The 20,000-nt window shown below is 47.7% G+C and overlaps 2 protein-coding genes across 2 annotated transcripts in view; both read left to right on the top strand.

Moving 5' to 3' along the window:
- LOC308156337 (E3 ubiquitin-protein ligase RNF180-like) overlaps positions 1-5,460 on the top strand; it is a gene marked incomplete at both ends in the record, with an annotated part of 7,199 nt that extends 1,739 nt beyond the window's left edge. Inside the window, 4 exons of the mRNA XM_080529675.1 lie at positions 498-1,487; positions 3,255-3,468; positions 3,942-4,067; positions 5,264-5,460. Of these exons, the coding sequence (XP_080385801.1) occupies positions 498-1,487; positions 3,255-3,468; positions 3,942-4,067; positions 5,264-5,460 (1,527 nt within the window). The remainder of the gene's footprint in view (positions 1-497; positions 1,488-3,254; positions 3,469-3,941; positions 4,068-5,263) is intronic.
- A 2,164-nt stretch (positions 5,461-7,624) lies between these two features.
- Positions 7,625-11,026, top strand: rgs7bpb (regulator of G protein signaling 7 binding protein b; the record flags this gene model as incomplete). The annotated part of the gene is made up of 6 exons (XM_080530335.1): positions 7,625-7,774; positions 8,488-8,660; positions 9,155-9,285; positions 9,853-9,997; positions 10,439-10,509; positions 10,935-11,026. The coding sequence occupies 6 exons, from the start codon at positions 7,625-7,627 to the stop codon at positions 11,024-11,026; spliced, it is 762 nt and encodes a 253-aa protein (XP_080386461.1).
- Positions 11,027-20,000: the final 8,974 nt, after the last annotated feature.

The following is a 20,000-nucleotide window of genomic DNA, read 5'->3' as shown; positions in this document are numbered from 1 at the left end:
TGTGAGTGTGAGTGTGAGTGTGAGTGTGAGTGTGAGTGTGAGTGTTTGGACACTTTGTTCTCTTATTGTGTTCATTCGATACGTGTTATATTGAGGTGTAGTGTAGGCCTGTCTACTGTAAACTAACTATGAGTTCATCAGGATTCTTCTGTTTATTATAGATCATTTGTATTTTCAGTTTATCATTTCGAGATTCCTCGGCATCGTACAACATCCTGGCACCATCGCCGTCTGACCAGCTTGTGTTAACTCACCGACTGCCAAAGCATTCTGGAACACTCCTCACCACCTAGTGTGCCAAGTGTGTTATGTGGTGTTTGCAACAATGCTTTGATTGGCTACAGAAATGAGTTAATCTGGCAGAGGTTTCAAACTGCCAGGTTGTTTCCCCTCATTACAGCCCCACAGGCCAAATAGGTTATTCCTTTCACCCTAGTCTGATTACCCCCGCCTCTCTCCTTCTCCCCCTCCCTCCCTCCCTCCCTCCCTCCCTCCAGGCCCAGTGGACCGTGGGGAAGCTGAACTGCCAGAGCTGTGGTGCTCGCCTGGGGAGCTTCAACTTCGTCAACCACACCCAGTGCCCCTGCGGTCAGGAGGCCACCGTGCACCTCAGCAAGAGCCGCGTCGACCACGACCACAAGCGCTCCTTCACCCTGGTCCGTCCACGGAGGACTAGGCGTGGGGGAGGACCGGACTACCCGGAGGACATGCTGAGGGGGGGGTGTCACGGCGGGCAGAGTAGTAGGTCAGCCGTCAGGGAGGGAACGCTGGTCGGTTCACCGTTTTGCTGCGCTGCCGCGCCCCGCCTTAACGACGACAGACGACCACTCCCGGCCCGCCGAGAGGCCCTTTATCAATCGACTGACAGCAGGGCCACCCAATCAGCTCCTTACGGTCCTTCCTGCAGCACCTTTCGTAGGAGGCCTCACCTTCCGGGCGGGCGGGGCGGGCGTGAGCCTGGGTGTGAGCCCCTCGCCTGTAGTGCTGCGGCTCTGTCCCAGACAAGCTCGGTAGACGAGACCGAAGGAGAGATGAGGACTGAGGCCGGACCTTCCGCGCCCTCTCGTCTGCTGGGCCGCGGTGCTGACGGGTCCTCTACCTGTCCGGCGCCTCTTCCAAGAGAGAGAGGAGCACCACTCCTGGAGGAGTCAGAGGAGGAGCAGCACCACCGGGACAGCCCGCTGTCGTCTGGGGCCACAGCACAGCTGGAGGAGGCCTCTGGCGCTCCTCTTCTCTCCCACCAAGGGATAGTGGTCTCCCACAGGCCTGGAGGGCAGTATGAACAGCAGGAGGTGGGGGAGGAGGAGGAGGAGGAGGAGGAGGGCTGGGGATCCCCCCCCTCTGAGCCCCAGGTCCAGCAGCCGCCCCCCCCCACCGGCGGACCCCCCCCTGCCTCACACAGGCTGAGCAAGACGGCAAAGAACCGTCTGAAGAGCCAGAGGAGGAAACAGAGGAGGCGGGAGCGCTGGGTACGCAGCCAGCTGGAGGTGAGAGATCTGAGAGTTCTTTGAGCCCCGGAAAAGCGCTATATAAATACAATGCATTATGATTATTTATTACTGTTACAGCAGTGGGGTGGATCTCAGCAGTCCTTCCCTTTTTTGAGAAGGTAAGATACGGGGAAAGGATCAAGAAAAGGACTGTTGGGATTCGACCGTAGTGAATCCTCTCACCTGTGTCTAGACAGGCTAGGGCCGAGTTAGTTTCAACTTACAAGTAACTTGTGCGGAACTGTTTTGGGAAATCTCGCCGCACAATGCATCGCTTTGAAAATTCTATATTTCGTATCGGTAAAACACTTTTGCTATGTTCTCTGATACATTTATGAACCCGATTCTATGTCCACCGTAACCTCACTGTGTTGTTGTTTTTAGTGTGTTTTGGGGAAAGATCAAATCCATAAAAATGTTGCGGGACGGGAAATCGGCGTGAATGAGGACAGTCAGGTTCATTTCTCTTTCCTCAAAAACGTTTCCTCCCATCCTTCCATCCCATCCTTGACGCGACGTTGTCAAACTAGGTCAAGTAAATGTTAGGTAAGGAAGACAGGCTGCGTCTTGCTAGCCTACGCCGACACAGCAGGAGAGATTAGCCAGTTGGACGTTGCTCCCGTTGTTGGGCGACAGGAGGGTCAGGAGTGAGAGAGTGTGTGAGTTCCAGACGGCACCATGGCATTCTCCTTTGCCCAGGTCCAAGCCACCATTCATGGCTGCTGAAAGAGCCCTCAGATGGTGGCCATGGACGAAATCCTGGAGGTTGGTGTCACTTTGTTGTTGATGCAGAGATTGTACCAAACTGTATTTAATGCGCTGCTCTCTTTTACTCTGGTTGTACATTTGATTGTAAGATTTGACCTTTCAATGATGAATAGTACATATACAGTATAGTACAATATGCAGTATAGTTAATACAGATAATATGCATAATATTATCTAATAATACAGATAATGTACATACAGTACAGTATTGTAAGTGTGCGATGGGAAGGTGCACTTGAAACGGGAGGCAGTTTGGGTTCATGGTTGACTTCTGTGGTGTGATGTGAAGTTGGTTTCTCTGATGCAGTCGGGGGCAGAGAGAACAGACAGGAGTGGAGGCTAATTGTTTCTGGTTGTTTTGTGAGTGCCTCCATGCACCCCTCTACAGTCGTTGTCTCTCTCAGTGATACGGGTATTTGACTCAGGGCTGAGTAGAGAATGTCAAAAAGCCCTCCGTTCTGCCTGGACCAAATAATAATATACTAATGTCTGATTTGCCATGCAATCAACTTGTCAATCAATTGTTGGAAAACTTTTTCTCTAGGCACAGGGTCAGCCATAGGCGGCGCCCCCCTGGAGCAATTAGGGGTTACGTGCCTTGCCCAAGAGCACATGCAGAGCACATTCAGCTCCTCCCCCCGGAGGTGGGGATCGAGCCAGCGACCTTCTGATTGCTAGCCGGCCTCTCTAACCACTAGGCTCCCCACTCACCCAATGTGCCGCTCTGTGAGTGTCCTCTCATGGTCTGATTGGAGGGCTCTCATCTGCCAACATGAGCAAATGACACAAAGAGCCACAGAAACCTGCTTTCAAGCTACATGGAAAACCAGCAATATGTTTTTTTTTGGGGGGGGGACGTACCAACAGCCTGGAATACCTCCCTGTTATGATAGTAATGTTGTTGTTGTTGTTGATGTTGATGTTGTTGTTGTCGATGTTGTTGTTGATGTTGTTGTTGTTGATGTTGTTGTTGTTGTTGCTGCTGTTGTGTACCAGAGTGTGACAGGCCTGCTGACGGACAGCGAGGAGGAGGACAGGGAGGGCTACACCTGCGCCGTGTGTCTGGACGTCTACTTCAGCCCGTACAGCTGCCAGCCCTGCGGCCACGTCTTCTGCGAGCCCTGCCTCCGCACGCTGGCCAAGAACAGGCCCGCCAGCACCCCCTGCCCCCTCTGCCGCACCCTCGTCTCACACACACTCTTCCAGAAAGGTGGGACTACACAGACTAACACACACACACACACACACACATACATATACACACACATGCATACACACGCTCACACACACAGACAGACAAACATAGACACACACATTTGAATACTTTATTTGGTTCCACAAATTATATTAAACAAACAGGGAATCAAATATTTGGGGCTAAGCAGCACTGAACACTTAAGGGTACACATAAAATCTCCTTCTCCACACGGCCAAGCACACATACACACATATATATACACACACACACACACACACACACACACAGACAGACAAACATAGACATGCATACACACACACACACGCACACGCACAGGCACACACACACACGCACACACACACACACACAAACGATTAAGTTTTACAATGTAGATTAAGATCACTCTCAGGGGTATCACTATGACTCATGCCCCCTTCTGGAACCGTAATCGAATTCTAATGTCACTCACTTCCTGTCCCTGTCAGAGCTCAACCAGACCGCTAAGGCGCTGTTCCCTAAGGTGTTCCATTCCCGCAGACAGACCTTTCAGAAGGCCAACTGTGCCAAATGGCCGCTGCCTAACTGCCGGAAGCGCTTCCGCATCTTCTGGGGTAAGACGGCGTTCCTCAGGAGGTACAGCGCCCGGCGTAGGTAATGACAGTGATGAAGCGTCGGGGTTGAGGTAGAGATTCTATTTGGTGGTGTTTGTGTACATATTGATTTCACCGTTTAGAACCCTTTTTTTATAAATAGTCCCCGTTTTTCAGGGCATCTTAAGTAATGGGACAATAGGCTTGACAGGGGTTTCTGGTAAGTCGGGTGTGTGTGTGTGTGTGTGTGTGTGTGTGTGTGTGTGTGTGTGTGTGTGTGTGTATCATTTGTGCAGGCATCAGAGAGCGGTCAAAGTCTAGTATTAATTCTAGTCACCTTTGAACTCTGCTGTTGTGGTGTTTGTCAACATACGGACCAAAGAGGTTTCAATTATGGTCAAGGAAGCCATTGTTAGGCTGAAAAAAAAAAGCCACAACCTGAAGCTTGCCAAAATCAACAGAAAAAAAAGTGGAAAAAGCACTGGTGAGCTCAACAACTGCAAACTGGCTGGTCTGGCCCAGGCAGACTTCTACACTGGATGACCGAGGAATGCTCACCATAAAAATATGACTTAAACTGTACCGCTGCTAAGCAACACTCTCCAGGTTTCCTCTCAAGTACATCACGCGCCTGCAGAAGTCTGGAAAAGGTCTTCTACATTTTTCTGTGCTAAATCTGGCCATTATATGAATCTGTTTCATTACTCTTGGTGCCCTGAAACGATGGGGGACTATGTATAAAAAAGTGAATGGTATAAAAAAGTGAATGGTGAAATCAACATACGTAAATAATCTCTACTTTAACCTCAGAGTAACATTGTTTGACTTCAAAACCAAACTTTTTTTAGTATAGAACCAAAAGAAGGAAAAAACTGCTTCACTGTCCCGTTACTTAAGCAGGGCACTGTAAGTCCCTTTGATGTCACATTTGTTATCAGAGATGCCCCCTATTCAGAGAAGTGGCGACTACTTTCTTATAGAGTTCTTATCGTTCGAGTGGATCAGATTGCCGAGCGGTGTCTGAACCACTTTTGAAAGGTCATGGCTCCTCCTCCTCCACGCTCTGTCTAACCCCCCAAGTCCTCCTCCACCTGTCTAACCCCCCACTCCTCCTCCTCCTCCTGTCTAACCCCCCAGTCCTCCTCCTCCACCTGTCTAACCCCTCAGTCCTCCTCCTCCACATGTCTAACCCTCCAGTCCTCCTCCTCCTGCTCCAGGGTACCAGAGACAGGCAGTGCCTGCTGGGAGGAGGTGGACCTTCGCCCCTGCAGGGTTCACCCTGGACGCCCTGGACCTGGCCGATATGAGGGGCTGGCTGTTCGACATCGACCTGGTCATCATCTACATCCACTCGGTCAACTGGATCCTGGCCTGCCTGGTGCTCTGCTTCCTCGTCTACTTCTTCTTCTCCTGAGGTAGAAGGTCAGAGGTCAGAGGTCATAGAGAAACGACCGGTGTGTTTTGTCGGCCTGCCCGTGGAGTGGTATGATTATCATAACTGTGATACTCTCTGTATTGCTATCTACCCTTCAAGCTCGCACCGTGAGTGTCTAGGGTAGTAATACAGTGTTAGGAGCCCTGCCTATTGCCTGCTACCGGCACAAAGCACAGTAGCTCACCTTCAATACAGTACATTTACATTTTTTGTGTTTTAGCAGACGCCTTTATCCAAAGCGACTTACAACAAGTCTAAGTAAGTGAACCATCTATCCATCAGTCATTGTAAGAAAAAGAAATCCATGCTAGGACCAGGGGCCATTGGCTGTCACAATGCTAGAAGAACACATTACATTTTTGTTGTTTTGTTTTTAAATTAATTTATTTACAGTAGAGAAACTGTACAGGGGGGGGGGGGGGGGGTAACGGGGATGAAGAGGTCTTTAGGAGGGACAGTAGCAAGATGTAGCCTGAAGAGACGGGTCTTCAATCTACGGAGGAAGGTAGGTAGTGACTCAGCAGTCCTGACAGTAGTGGGAAGCTCGTTCCACCAGCGGGGCGCCAGCAGTGGTGTCGTCTACGTGATACGCAGGACTACGCCGTATACCCACTAGGAGAGGCCAAGGATTTCCGTATACCCACTTAAAAATGTGCGAGGATACGTAACAGCGTTTTGTGACAGAACTTTCATTCATAAAATTCACCCCGTCTGTGTTACGAAGTACTTGACTTTTGGACCATTGGGACTGACTATAGCGTCATATACCATCAACAGGGGGAGATGCGACATGAAATAATGTCAAAATGCAGCACTATCATGCACAGATCAGCCTTATAACATGTAATGTTAGATATATAACGTTAGACAGGGAGCGGAGATTTATTTATATGGCGTTCCGAAATGAACGATATGAGGCTGGGAGGGGAAAATCACAGTATACCCACTAGAAAAAACTAGACTACACCACTGGGCGCCAGGGTAGTGAAAAGCCAGAAGGTAGACCTACAGTAACTGGAATAAAGAGAGCAGACCTCACCTGACCTGGGACTGCGAGATGTATTAGTATTTCTGGATGAAGGACTATAGCACTCAATCCAAAAGGACTACAGCACTTAGTCCAGGCTGTTGTAGAGATAGATTTAATTATCTACCCTGCAAATGTGTCACAATCCTCTACTGCCATACTGTACTTTGGATAGAGAACCCTCATGTCAACAATCACGTCAAATGTACTGTATTATTGAGTTTTTTTTAAATACTCAGGCAATGTCGTCATATGCTATTTGAGTAATATTGCAGTGTTGTGTGGAGAGACATGTACTGTAGCCTACAAACCTTCATTGTGTGCATCCTTAGTTTTGCAATAAGTTGTAGTGATAAAATAATAAATTGGTTTGTCAAAAATGTTTTCGCCGTAAGCTTTTCTTTCACATGTATCTCATATCTCGTTGACACACACAGGACATGGAGGTTTGATGTAAATGGGGTCTCATTTTCACACCCTCATTATCCATACACTTATATTTACTATTTACATTTCAGTAATTTAGCACTGAACTGTCAATCCACATGCGCTCTGAGAGCAAGAGATTGAAAACGACTCAACAATCTTGCATTAATAATCACAAATCAGTGTCCCATAATGAAACCGCTTGGTATGTTTGCGTCTACCTATCCCTCATGAGATGCTGACGTTATAGAAAGAAGCTGTCACTTTTGTCGGGAACCGTCGATGCCTCAACGGTTAACGGGATGTGTGATCGGTGACGAAGGGTCGCTTTTAGCTCCCGGTGAATTCGACGACTCTCACGTGAAGGCACGGCGGAAGAGCGTGGAGCCGCGCAGTTGGCCTTCCGCAGGGGTGAAGGTGACTCGCATCGCCGCGGCGGGGATGCAGAGAGAGAGAGCAGCGGGAGCTCGTCCGGTACTCGCTCCTCTGCCGTAAGCTGAACGACCGACCGACCCCGCCGCGAGGAGGACACAGATTGCCTCGCGCGTCGACCTCGGGTGCGTCCTCGGGGGGGGGCGGGTGGAAATTAACCTACCGGGCGGAAAGAATAGTAGATCACCGACCGTCCGACATCCAGGGACATTCGCTTGTCTGTCTTTATAAGCGGGCTTTCGCGGTGGGTGTGTATGCATGTGTTCTGCACCGAACGGGCGCAAGAACCGCCCCAGATCCGCAGCGAACATTTTCCAGATCGGCAAGCCGTCGCCGAGGGACGTGGAGCGCCGGGAGAGCACCGAGAGCGCACGGAGAGCCCAGCGGGCCGTGGACGACTGTAGGATGGTGAGTCTACCGCGGGCCTCTACGGTACCGTGTCATCGGGAGGCTACTTGTTGGGGGGAGATTAGAGCCATTAGAGCCCGCGTGCTTTTGCTACCCTACCTACCCCGTCACCTAGATTTCCCGATGCCGATCACACGAATGCGCGCTGGGTATTAGAAGCACGACACATTAAAATGCGCAATAATAAGACATTATTCATCCGATTATTCACACGTTTTTTCCCCGTTTTTTTTTGTTGCTCTAGCAGGCTTTTTCCTCTGTCGTGTCGTCCAGGCGACTATTGTCAAACCAGTCTTAGAAAATGACAAATTAATAGACTGTCATTAACCATGTCTTTGCAGATGTAAGGTATATTGCATTCACACATTGGGCATGGAATAATTGAAACAATTCTAACAAACAATATGTTAACGGTCTATCATCATCATCATCATCATCACCATCATCATCACCATCATCATCATCATCATCATCATCATCATCATCATTATACGCCTATTATTATCATTATTCGTGTTGTTGTTGTTGGTGGTAGTTATTGATTTATTTTGTGCTTACAAAAGGTGGCCTTATTCCCTTCAGCATTATATGTGTTGGCTACTCCCATTGCCTCCTTCAAATCCTAGTCAGTGGAATGAGCCTATATTATGCGAACTACGAAGCAGCGATTGTTGGACTCGCTGAAAGGGAATTGTGTCCGTGTTTCCTCCCAGACCGTCCAGGACTTCAACACCCTGGTGGCCCTGTACCGAGAACAGGTGATCTCCATCGGGGAGATGTCCGCCGACTGCCCGTCTCTCCGGGCGGAGATGCACCACACACGGACCAAAGGATGTTCCATGGCCAGGACTGCCCACCAGAACCTCGCCGTCATATCTGGCTCCGGGTAAGGAGTATGCCATATACAAGCATGGTGTGTTTTGGGGGGGGTGGATAGATCAGCTTTGACAAAATGTAATTCTATTAGTCCTATTATTCGATAGCATTGCTTGCATCATTTCTAGTCCCTTTTTTCTCCCTGCCCCAACCCTTCCCTAAAAGTAAATCCTTTTAGATGTTAGATGTTGTAAAATGTAGGCTGTAGGACAGGAAAACACTGTTGACACCTTGGAGCGTCCTTGGTGCTGTCCGTGGTGCTGATCCAATTGGGCATCAAGGACACAACAACCAGGGGATGATAAAGTACTGTCCTTGCCTATACTTTGTCGTGTGTGTGTGTGTGTGTGTGTGTGTGTGTGCGCGCGCGCCTGTGCGTGTGTGTGAGCGTGCGTGTGCGTGTGCGCGCGTGTGTGTGTGTGTGCGCATGTGTGCGTGTGTGTGTGTGTGTGTGCGCGCATGTTTGTGTGTGTGTGTGTGTGTGTGTGTGCGCGCGCGCTGTAGGCCAGAGGACGGGGAGATCCACCCTGAGATCTGCAGGCTCTTCATCCAGCTCCAGTGCTGCCTGGAGATGTTCGTCACGGAGATGCTTAAGTCCATGTGCCTCCTCGGGGTGCTGCAGCTCCACAGGAAAGGTGCGCTGCGACGCGCCACCAGCAGAGGGCAGTGTGGTTCGTGTGGAAATTGGTTGGAGCACAGTCTCTGAATTATCACGATCTGGGGCATCGTTTTTGCAGACCAGGAACTACGGTCTGGGGCGGGGGGGCGGGGGGGGTCATATCATATTATCTAGCTATACCACCGTATGACCACCTGTTTGATTGGTACCTTGTCAGGGCTGTGTACTGCCTGCCTTATGCCCTACTACTGTACAAATGCTGTACAGTATGACACGCACACTGCAGAGGTATAGGATTGATTATAGTGCACACTCTATACAATCCACTAGAACATGTCAGTAGTTTAGACTTGTTTTGCTGCTCACAGTTGAACAGGGGGGGTATTCCATCAACGTCTTATGCCGTAATAAATCTAGGGTTATTTTCTCACGAGACTTATCGAAATAAGCCTAGATTTTCCTTTAGCTACGTTGATGGAACACAACCCCAGGTGGTGTATTTTTTCTTGTTTGTTTGTAGAGATCTGTGTCGAGCTCAGTGTGTTCATCATCCTCACACCATATGTGTGACCCCCCCCCCCAGGTAAGGAGGCGTACCCGGACCCCCCCAGGATGGACTTCAAGATGGACGAGAGCTCAGACGTGCCCATCCTGGAGGAGCGCTCCTCCTCCCCCGTAGACGACCCCCTCGAGTGGCTGGTGGGCACCGACATTGAGAACATAGAGAGGTACGTCTAGATCATATTCAGGAATGTGTGTGTGTGTGTGTGTGTGTGTGTGCGCGTGCGTGCGTGCGTGCGTGCGTGCGTGCGTGCGTGTGTGTGTGCATGCGTGTGTGTGGACATTATTTAGAGAGGTACGTCTAGATCATATTCAGGAATGTGTGTGTGTGTGTGTGTGTGTGTGTGGCCTGGGGTGGTCCAGTGGTCTAGCACCGCGGTCTACAGTGCACACATATGCCCATATTCGAATCCGGCCCATGCCCTGCTGACATGCCCTCTCTCCCTTCTTCTCCTTACTTTCATGTCTGTCTTCACTTTATCTGTCCAATAAAAATTAAATAATAATAATAAAAATAACTAGAAAAAAAGGTGTGCGTGTGAGTGTGTGTGTGTGTGTGTGGACATTGTACACACAGACCAAACCTGTGCTTCTCTCTGTCTCCTCAGGGACATGCGTGAGATGAGGAACCTACTCAGCAAACTCAGGGAGACTATGCCTTTACCACTGAAGAACCAAGGTACACGCCTGACAGTGGTTGAGCATTTTAACTCATTCAGTGCCAAGGGTGAATAAAGTCTCCCAAACACTCGAGTGCGTAAATGATGGTCAGAATCAGATTCAGAATCAGGATCGCTTTTTATTACGTCTCATTGTAAGAGTACACAAGAGTAAAATCCTTTGGCTTGGTTCCTCAACATTGGCATTGCAGCATTCAAATACCAAATCACAATAATATAAGTAAAATAAGCAGGTTAAGCTGGCTTTGATGCAACAATGCTTCAAATGATGCTTCATTTTGTACCCAATCAAAGTGTTGTTGCTAGGTAGACACCAGATAAAACACATGGAACACTCTGGATGGTTTGTTGTTCTGGAGCAGTATGTGAATGGTGCATCCCACGTTGTAGTTCACTCACTGGGTCTGTCTCTCCTCTCTCGTAGATGACAGCAGTCTGCTGAATCTCACCCCGTACCCTCCAGTCAGGCAGAGGAAGAGTCGCTTCTCTGGGTTCTGCTGCTTGGTGTCTGGCTGAGGTCCTGTGGTGGGGTCCTACAGGCAGCAGCCAGGGCAGCCTACTCCAACCCTCCTCAACACCCTATATGTTTCCCTCCTCCAACGTAAATTACTGCCATTCGTGAGAGACCCCTTGGTTTGTTAGAATGGCTGATCAGTCTCTGTTTTAATTTGTGGTTTGATTCTATGTAGAAAAAAACTAAAGCAATTCAACTACTATGACATTATGAACATACATGTTTTGCTCGTATAATCAAGCTGTGTCCCTTTGTAGAAAAGGAGGAACCTCGGTGTAGGTGTGAACATACGTATATGTGCAGAGTTGCTGCCAAACGAGACATGATATGTCAGTAGATGGCTTTTCCTAAACTTTGCCTTTAGACATCTTCCTCAGAATGTCATTTTATTTCTTTCACTGTGCGATGCTTCTTTTGCAGTCTTCCACGAAAAGAAACTCTGTTTCCAACTTAAGTTCTCCATCACAAGGGCTTTGCAATGCTCCATATACTAAAGCCATTCCTCACTGAATGTAAATATATATAAACGATGGTCAAACATGTGTTTTGTATAAGACTAACTGAATTGTGTTTTTCTTTAGATAATCGAAAGATTGGATGTCTAACTTGTTTGCCTCTATTTATTTGGTATGTCTTGACCAGAAGTGTACAGCATGAATGTTGCTTGAAGTAGTAGCTGTGTAGTTGTCGTCTGTTGTGCAATAGATAGTCCTACGCCTGACGGTATGTGTCGGCCATTTTATAATGTGAATAAACTTTTGTATATAAACGTTTTTGGGGGGCTCTTATGGTTTGTGCAGTCTGTGAGATGTGTGGTCGTGTGCAGTCTGTGTCGTGTTTATTTCTGGACCCACTTCTGTAGTATATCTGTCTTCTCTCTCCTGGCGCCCCCCAGTGGTGGAATGAGCTTCCCACAACTGTCAGGGCGGCAGAGGCACTGTCATGCCAGATTATGTCCACCTGGCCAAATGTCCGTCTGATGTAAATATAAACCTAAAAGCTTCGTTCGATAAGTAAGTAAGCTAGATTCGATAAGTAAGTGTAGCGACTAGATGGAACCAAACGTAAAAGTCGCTGAGAGAGGCGAGGAGGGTCTTGATGATACTACACTCAGTTACTAAACAATTAGCTGAGATCTAAAAAATATGTTTAATAGCATTTATTGAAGAGGAAAATCTAAAGCTTCGTGCACACCGCGAACCGTGACCCACCGTTCTGACGCAACCTGGTGGGATGGGCTTGACGCATGTCGCATGCGATGCAAACGCAACAACACAGCGGTAATATATGTCCGGAGGAGATAGCAAAGATGGCGCCGTTAGCATCACAAACACTATGCCATACAAGTTAGCATCAGAGGTAGACTAATATCCTCAACTTATGTCCTAATCACACTACTGTCATACAAGTCGTACCTTCTCCTTGACATGGACATAAACACCTGCTACCTTCTTTGAAAGAAATCGCGATTTATTCAGTGAAAACTAGTACACCATTCAGATAGCATAACAATAGCATAGCATTCGCGGACAGTCAGTCAATGCACCTAGCACAACAATAGCATAGCATTCGCGGACACAGTCAGTATGTTAACATCAGATATATAAACGGGTTATTTTGATAAACTGGACACATTTTGTGAATATATATGGTTACTTTCTCGCCTGAAAACATATAAAAACTTCATAAAATGACATATTAACACTTGTAGAGCCAAATTAAAGATTTTCGCCAATGGCGGATTTTACATCTGTGGCGAAAGCTCTGGTCAAGAAACTACTTCCGGTTACTTCCTGTTGTTTTGACGGATCCAACGCAACGCAAAAGCTGAAATATTTTGACTGATTACCGCACCCTGCCGGACAAGAAACGCAATGCAGAGCAACGCAACGGATCAACGCAACTGCCCCATTGAGATGAATGACTTCCGGTGCAACGCAATGACCTGGTGTGCACGAAGCTTAACTTAGTAACGCACAAAAATAATCACAGCATTCAAAGCCAGAAATAATGATCAAAGCGTTCAGCAATGTACAAAAGCTTTCAGATATGCGTATCCATTCAAATGCGAACAATGCGATCAACAAAAATACAGCGACTCTAGCTCTTTTTTTAATGTATGTGTATCTATCTGGCTAGCTAGCCTATGTGTTGCAATTAGGAATCTATGACTATCTTTGTATGTTCTCTATCTATCTAACAATATCTACCGATCTCCTGTCTATTTCTATCTCTGTCTCTGTCTCTGTCAATAAATGGATTCTGTCTAGCATCCGTATGTCTCCCCTCGGACTACAACCCTCGATTATGAGTGAGTTCAACATCATTTTATGCAGTACGAAACTTGGACCACTGCCTCGTTTGCAGAATGATTGACACATCGGTCAGAGGTGCTCGTGTGACGTACAAAGCTACGTTCGAGTAATCACATGGTTTTTGCCAAATTGACACAAGCATCGCACATTGCGTCGGAAGATCGACGCCGTGTCGTGACTACTGCCGAGCGTAACATCACTAATTATCAGGCGGACATAATCTGGCATGACAGCACTACCCGTCTTCCACAGAACTTCAAAATCATAAACACTGTGTCCCTTCCAAGACCTCTTTCTTGTGTGTGTGTGTGTGTGTGTGTGTGTGTGTGTGTGTGTGTGTCTGTCTGTCTGTCTGTGCCTCTCAGTGTGTGTGCCTGTGTGTGTAATAATAATAACTTTTTATTTGCAACTTGGGGTTCACTTATCTATTACATGTGCTTATGGTTCTGTCAATTACCAATTGTTTAGCTATTGTTGAAACGTGTAAACTGTATAGCAGGCCTACTGAACTAATTCAAAGATTTGGATAAGATGCTGATAGTTATGCACCTGTCAGTGTAATTCAGTGTACACCTGGTGGAGTGGAGAGGAAAACAACTACCCATACGCCGAGTGTACACCTGGCACCATAGTGAATTATTGAACACAACACTTAACAGTAACAGTGTTCCCAGCTATATTTCGCTTTCGTTTTCATGCAATGAATTTAATACACCCAGACGAGGTGATACACTTAGCAGCAAGGACGTGCACAGATACGGACTCTTTTTATTTTTATGTTTATTGAACATTAAAAATGAACAAGCAGAAACACACTCACTTTTGCCACCACAGTTGAAAACATTGCGCTAAAGTGCCCTCTTGAGTGGCGAAATCATGGGAAAACAAGGAGGCAACTGATATTCAGTATAGCAGCACGACCTCAAGTTGGGCAGCGAGGGCCAGGCTCCTCTCCTTCTCCAGGTCGGAGTTGTCAGAGACGAGGCTCCTCTTCTCCTGCTCCATAACGTGGACTTTTCTTTTGAGGTCTCTCTCTCTCTGTCTGCTTTCCTCCACCTCCCTGCCAAGCACCAGAGCCTTCTTAGCTGCCGCCAGCTTGTCCTCCAGGGCCTCTCTCTGCAGGTCGCTCTCTCTCACTCTGCCTTCTTTCACCTCCTCCCTACAAAGGACCAGAGCCTCCTCCGCTGCCTCCTTGTCCTCCAGGGCCTCTCTCTGCAGGGCCTTGATGTGGTCCTCTGCCTCCCTGGTGGCTTCGACGGTCTCCAGGAGGGTCGCCCTGACCCCGGCTAGGCTCCCCTCAGTCTCTCGCTGGGCAGCGAGGGCCTGGCTCCTCTCCTTCTCCAGGTCGGAGTTGTCACAGACAAGACTCCTCTTCTCCTGCTCCATAACATGGACTGTTCTTTTGAGGTCTCTCTCTCTCTGTCTGCTTTCCTCCACCTCCCTGCCAAGCACCAGAGCCTTCTCAGCTGCCGCCAGCTTGTCCTCCAGGGCCTCTCTCTGCAGGTCGCTCTCTCTCACTCTGCCTTCTTTCACCTCCTCCCTGCAAAGGACCAGAGCCTCCTCCGCTGCCTCCTTGTCCTCCAGGGCCTCTCTCTGCAGGGCCTTGATGTGGTCCTCTGCCTCCCTGGTGGCTTCGACGGTCTCCAGGAGGGTCGCCCTGACCCCGGCTAGGCTCCCCTCAGTCTCTCGCTGGGCAGCGAGGGCCTGGCTCCTCTCCTTCTCCAGGTCGGAGTTGTCACAGACAAGACTCCTCTTCTCCTGCTCCATAACATGGACTTTTCTTTTGAGGTCTCTCTCTCTCTGTCTGCTTTCCTCCACCTCCCTGTCAAGCACCTGAGCCTTCTCAGCTGCCGCCAGCTTGTCCTCCAGGGCCTCTTTCTGCAGGGCCTTGATGTGGTCCTCTGCCTTCCTGGTGGCGTTGGCGGTCTCCGACCTGGAGAAGGAGAGGAGCCAGGCCCTCGCTGCCCAGGCCTCCGCTGCCTGGCTCCTCTCCTTCACCAGGTCGGAGTTGTCACAGACGAGGCTCCACTTCTCCTGTTCCATAACGTGGAGTTTTTGTTGGAGGTTGCTCTCTCTCAGTCTGCCTTCTTTCACCTCCTCCCTGCAAAGGACCAGAGCCTCCTCCGCTGCCTCCTTGTCCGCCAGGGCCTCACTCTGCAGACTCTTGTCCTCTGCAGTGACGGTCTCCAGGAGGGCCTGGCGCCTCTCCTTCTCCAGGTCAGAGATGTTGTGGAGGAGGCTGCCCCTCTCTTGCTCCATATCGTGGACTTTTTGGAGGAGGCCTTTCTCTCTCCATCGGCCCTCCTCCAGCTCCTCCAGAGCGCTGCTGGCCTTCTCGGCCTCCGGCTCCTCCCTCGCTCTCTCCAACTCCGCCTTTGCCAGAGTACTGCTGGCCTTCTCGGCCTCCAGCTCAGAGTCCTTGGCCTCCAACAGGGCCCTCCACTTCTCCTCCTCCTCCGCGTGCACACGCACACACATCCGGGCCACACAAGACATTTTGGGGGTCTCATCTTCGTCAGGCTTCTCCTCCTGGGCATTGGCCTCAGAGGCCTCGTTACCTGAACAGACCTGCAGGAGCAGAACCGAGGAGGTGTGGCATCATTCATGGCTACATGTTACACAACACTGGTATAACTGCAGGGACGTGTGTGCTAATAGTGATGGTTACACTTACAGTAATAGGTCTGTCCTCCTTCAGCCTAGCAGCCTCCTCTAGCCGCCTAGCAGGTTGCCGAAGCGTCCTGTTTCTCATGGCTACAATATAAAAAACGGAAGGAAGAGAATGTGAAATTACTTAATGTGAAATTACTACAAGGATACGGCCAAAAAGCCGTATCCTTGTAGTATTTTCTACCTTCCTAAATGATGGCTAGAACGTCGGGTTATAAAGCGAAAGCTTCTTTATATTAAAAAATGTGTTGGCCTACACTGGATATTCACTTTAATTCTGGACGTTACAATTCGCATTTCTCAAAAACAACAAACTTAACTGTCAACTTCTATGACGTCTTGCCGCAAGGCCTTCTGGGACCAATTAAAGTTAATCATGTAACCTATAACGTTACAACAATCTATTAATACAGGCGGGCCGTCAAGCCCATAGACTTTTACAAATGTTTTAAGCGAAAATCTGTAATTCAAGACTCTCTGGTAATTTACACACAAGACCCACATTGATCTCTACTCAGCGCACGCACACACACACACACACACACACACACACACACACACACACACACACACACAAACAAACACAAACACACCTCTGGGTTGGTCCTCCAGGCTGGCTGCTCCCTTGGCCTGGGGGGCTGCCTTTTCTCTCCGTCTGCTCTCCTCCACCTCCTCCCTCGCTCCCTCCAACTCCGCCTTTGTCAGAGCGCTGCTGGCCTTCTCGGCCTCAAACTCAGAGTCATTGGCCTCCAACCGGGCCTTCCACTTCTCCTTCATCCCCACCTGCACACGCTCACACATAGGGTCCGTACGAGACTTCTCCTTCTCGGGGGCTGCTCTCTCGGCCTGGGGGGCTGCTCTCTGGACCTGGGGGGCTGCTCTCTGGCCCTGGGGGGCTGCTCTCTGGACCTGGGGGGCTGCTCTCTGGGGTGCCTGTATCTGCGGAATGCTTACTTGCAGCACATTGGCATATGAAGTAGTAATAGTTTTGTCCACCTTCAGCTTAGCAGCCTCCTCCCTCCGCCTAGTAGCCTGCTGAAGGCGCGCTTTCCGCTCATGCTTCCTTCTTGTCGTTCTTGAGCTATTGTTATACATGGCTACAATATGAAAAACAAGGAAGAGAATGAGAAATGACGTATTTTAGATTTATATATTATTATTATATAATTACTTGTCCCCTAGTAATTTCTCAAAACCAACAAACTAAACTGTCAACTTCTATGCTGTCTTGCCGCAAGGCCTTCTGGGACCTGCAGTTCTACCTATTCTTAGTCAATACAACAGAAATGTACTTTGATATGATTGATTAATATGTAACATATATTTTATTTTTCAATCATGTAACATATTAATCAATCATGTAACCTACAAAGTTAATCATGTAACCTATAAAGTTAATCATGTAACCGATAAAGTTACAACAATCCTATTAATACAATCCATTTACACCTAATATTATTTTCAGCTGTATTAAGTTTATTGTTAAGTGTAGTATGTATATTGTGGTATGTAGATCCGCCTTCCCTTATTCTGTTATCCATTTTGGCCTTGTTATGGTTGTGATGTTCTCAATGTGTATTGTTGTTTGTCTCCTGTTTGTCTGTGTTTTGTCATGGTTGTGTCTTTTATTGTTTCTCCTGTTATTATAGTTAGGGAATCTTACCAATAGCTTTTTTCACCAATGTGTTCATATAGGTGTCTAGTAACACCTCTAAAAAGATGCAAACTCAAATCCACTGGGAAAATCCAGGAGAACCAATCAAAGTTGGGATACCCAACTAATTTTCAGGAGTAAAATATTTCTGCAAATCATTCTAGAATTTTACTGTGCAATCTAGAACTTCCATTAACTGCAATGTATGATGTCTGCTGGAGTGCATTATGACATCAAATGGAATATTTAGAATGTATGCATGAACATTCTTATAACATAGTACATTAATAAATCAATTTTAGCAAGAATACTGATCTGTTTCTTGCATTATGTCTAGTACTTCCAACACAAAATAGATAAATAAACTACATTTACAGAATACAGGCGGGCCGTCAAGCCGATAGACTTTTACTTGTCAAGGCACATTTTTAAAGCGCAAATCTGTAATTCAAGACTCTCCGGTAATTTACACACAAGACCCACGTTGATCTCTACTCAGCGCGCGCGCACACACACACACACACACACACACACACACACACACACACACACACACAAACACACACACACACACACACACACACACACACCTCTGGGTTGGTCCTCCGGGCTGGCTGCTCTGTGGGCCTGTGGGGCCGCTCCCTGGGCGATGTCGTCATCGTGCAATTCAGTTTCAAGCTGCCAAGCAGACTCGAAATTGAAGTCATCTCCCTGGTTCTTCTTCTTATTTGGCATTTCTGCAACTTTCTACAAACAACTGAACAAGGAAGAGAATGTGAAATGACGTATTTTATATGTATATATTATTATTATTCTAGAATGACTTGTCCCCTATGAGTTCATGGATGACTGTGAGGCTGTTTGAACTTCAAAAGTGACTGACGTTGATATTGCGTGACATTGTGATTGAAGCATCAGTTGCAGGTGCAACGTGCCAAAAAGCCATTCTCCTTTTCGTATTCCTACCTTCAAAAAATATTTCTAGGACGTCGGGTTGTAAAGCAAAAGCTTCTTTATATAATAATCTCTGTTGGCATACACTTTTGATCACTTTCAAACAATAAACGAGTTAGACTTTGACACTCAGCGCGCGCACACACACACCCGCGCAGCCACATCCAGACCCCCGCCCCCCCCACACACACACACACACACACACACACACACCCGCGCAGCCACATCCAGACCCCCCCCCCCCCGTCCACAGGTGCTTACCTTGTGATAGCGTGTTGATCCTTGTGATACTAGTAGTACTGACATCAAACTGGCTCGATTGCCTTTTATAAACCCACATTTGATTGTGACGTTATTATGTCATCTCGACTGTTGTGATTATGACGTCATCCGTCTGAGTTTTGTCTGCAGCCCAGCCTGGTCTCAGTGGCTCCATTTTTTTTTACCCCCCCTAAATAATTTAAAAACAATTATTATCAGTGGCGGCTGGTGGTGATACTGAGTGGGGGGGCTAATAAATCCATTAGGTCTAGGGCCTATACCCATCAATAGTTCACACTGCAGCAACAGCAGCATCACATCCGAGATACAGTGCCAACTAAGTTACAGTAATAATGCTCTTTAGAGAAGTAGGCTACCTACAAAAACCTTCTGATGCCAAAAGCGCTCTCTCTTTGTTTCTCTCTCTCTCTCTCTCACACACACACACACACACACACACACACACACACACACACACACACACACACACACACACACACACACACACACACATACATACTTTTCTCAATACACATTATCCCATGCCATTTTTAACAAAAACACAATGCAAGAATGATGAAATGATTGGCTACATGATAGACGAGACGCTCTATCATAGCCTAAGCCAACAATATCAGAAAAGGTCCACCTAAAAGGAAAACACAATATTCAGGCACCAGATGACCAAAATATAATGTAATATAATGCAATATAAGGCTCTCAGGCATTCTGTACTTTCAAATATGTATTCTCCTTGAGCAGTCAACATCAACTATCAGCTATTTCGCTAGCAAAAACGAAAGCTAACTTATTTGGGAAACAGCGCCCCCGCCACTACGTCGGCGCAGTGCCGCAATTGCAGTTTTGTCGGAGGCGGCCGCCTCATAATTCTCTATGCAGGAAAAACCCTGCATATGCACTACCAAACGTGGTCCAATTGTAATATCTGCCAACAACTCAATTGTTGCTTGGGCCTACCTTATTTGAAGAGAAGCTCACATCGCCTTTCTAGGACGCAAACCAGTTAATCACCACATGTCTTAGAATTAATGATAATGATGTTATACATATACGTATGCATCATAATGCATCACAGCACTGGCAGTGTCTACACATCAACAT

Source organism: Nansenia antarctica (genome assembly GCF_963989245.1).
Source record: "Nansenia antarctica genome assembly, chromosome: 4".
In the NCBI taxonomy this organism is placed as follows: domain Eukaryota; kingdom Metazoa; phylum Chordata; class Actinopteri; order Argentiniformes; family Microstomatidae; genus Nansenia; species Nansenia antarctica.
Note: the sequence above shows the minus strand (reverse complement) of the source record. Positions and strands in the feature narration are given on the sequence as shown.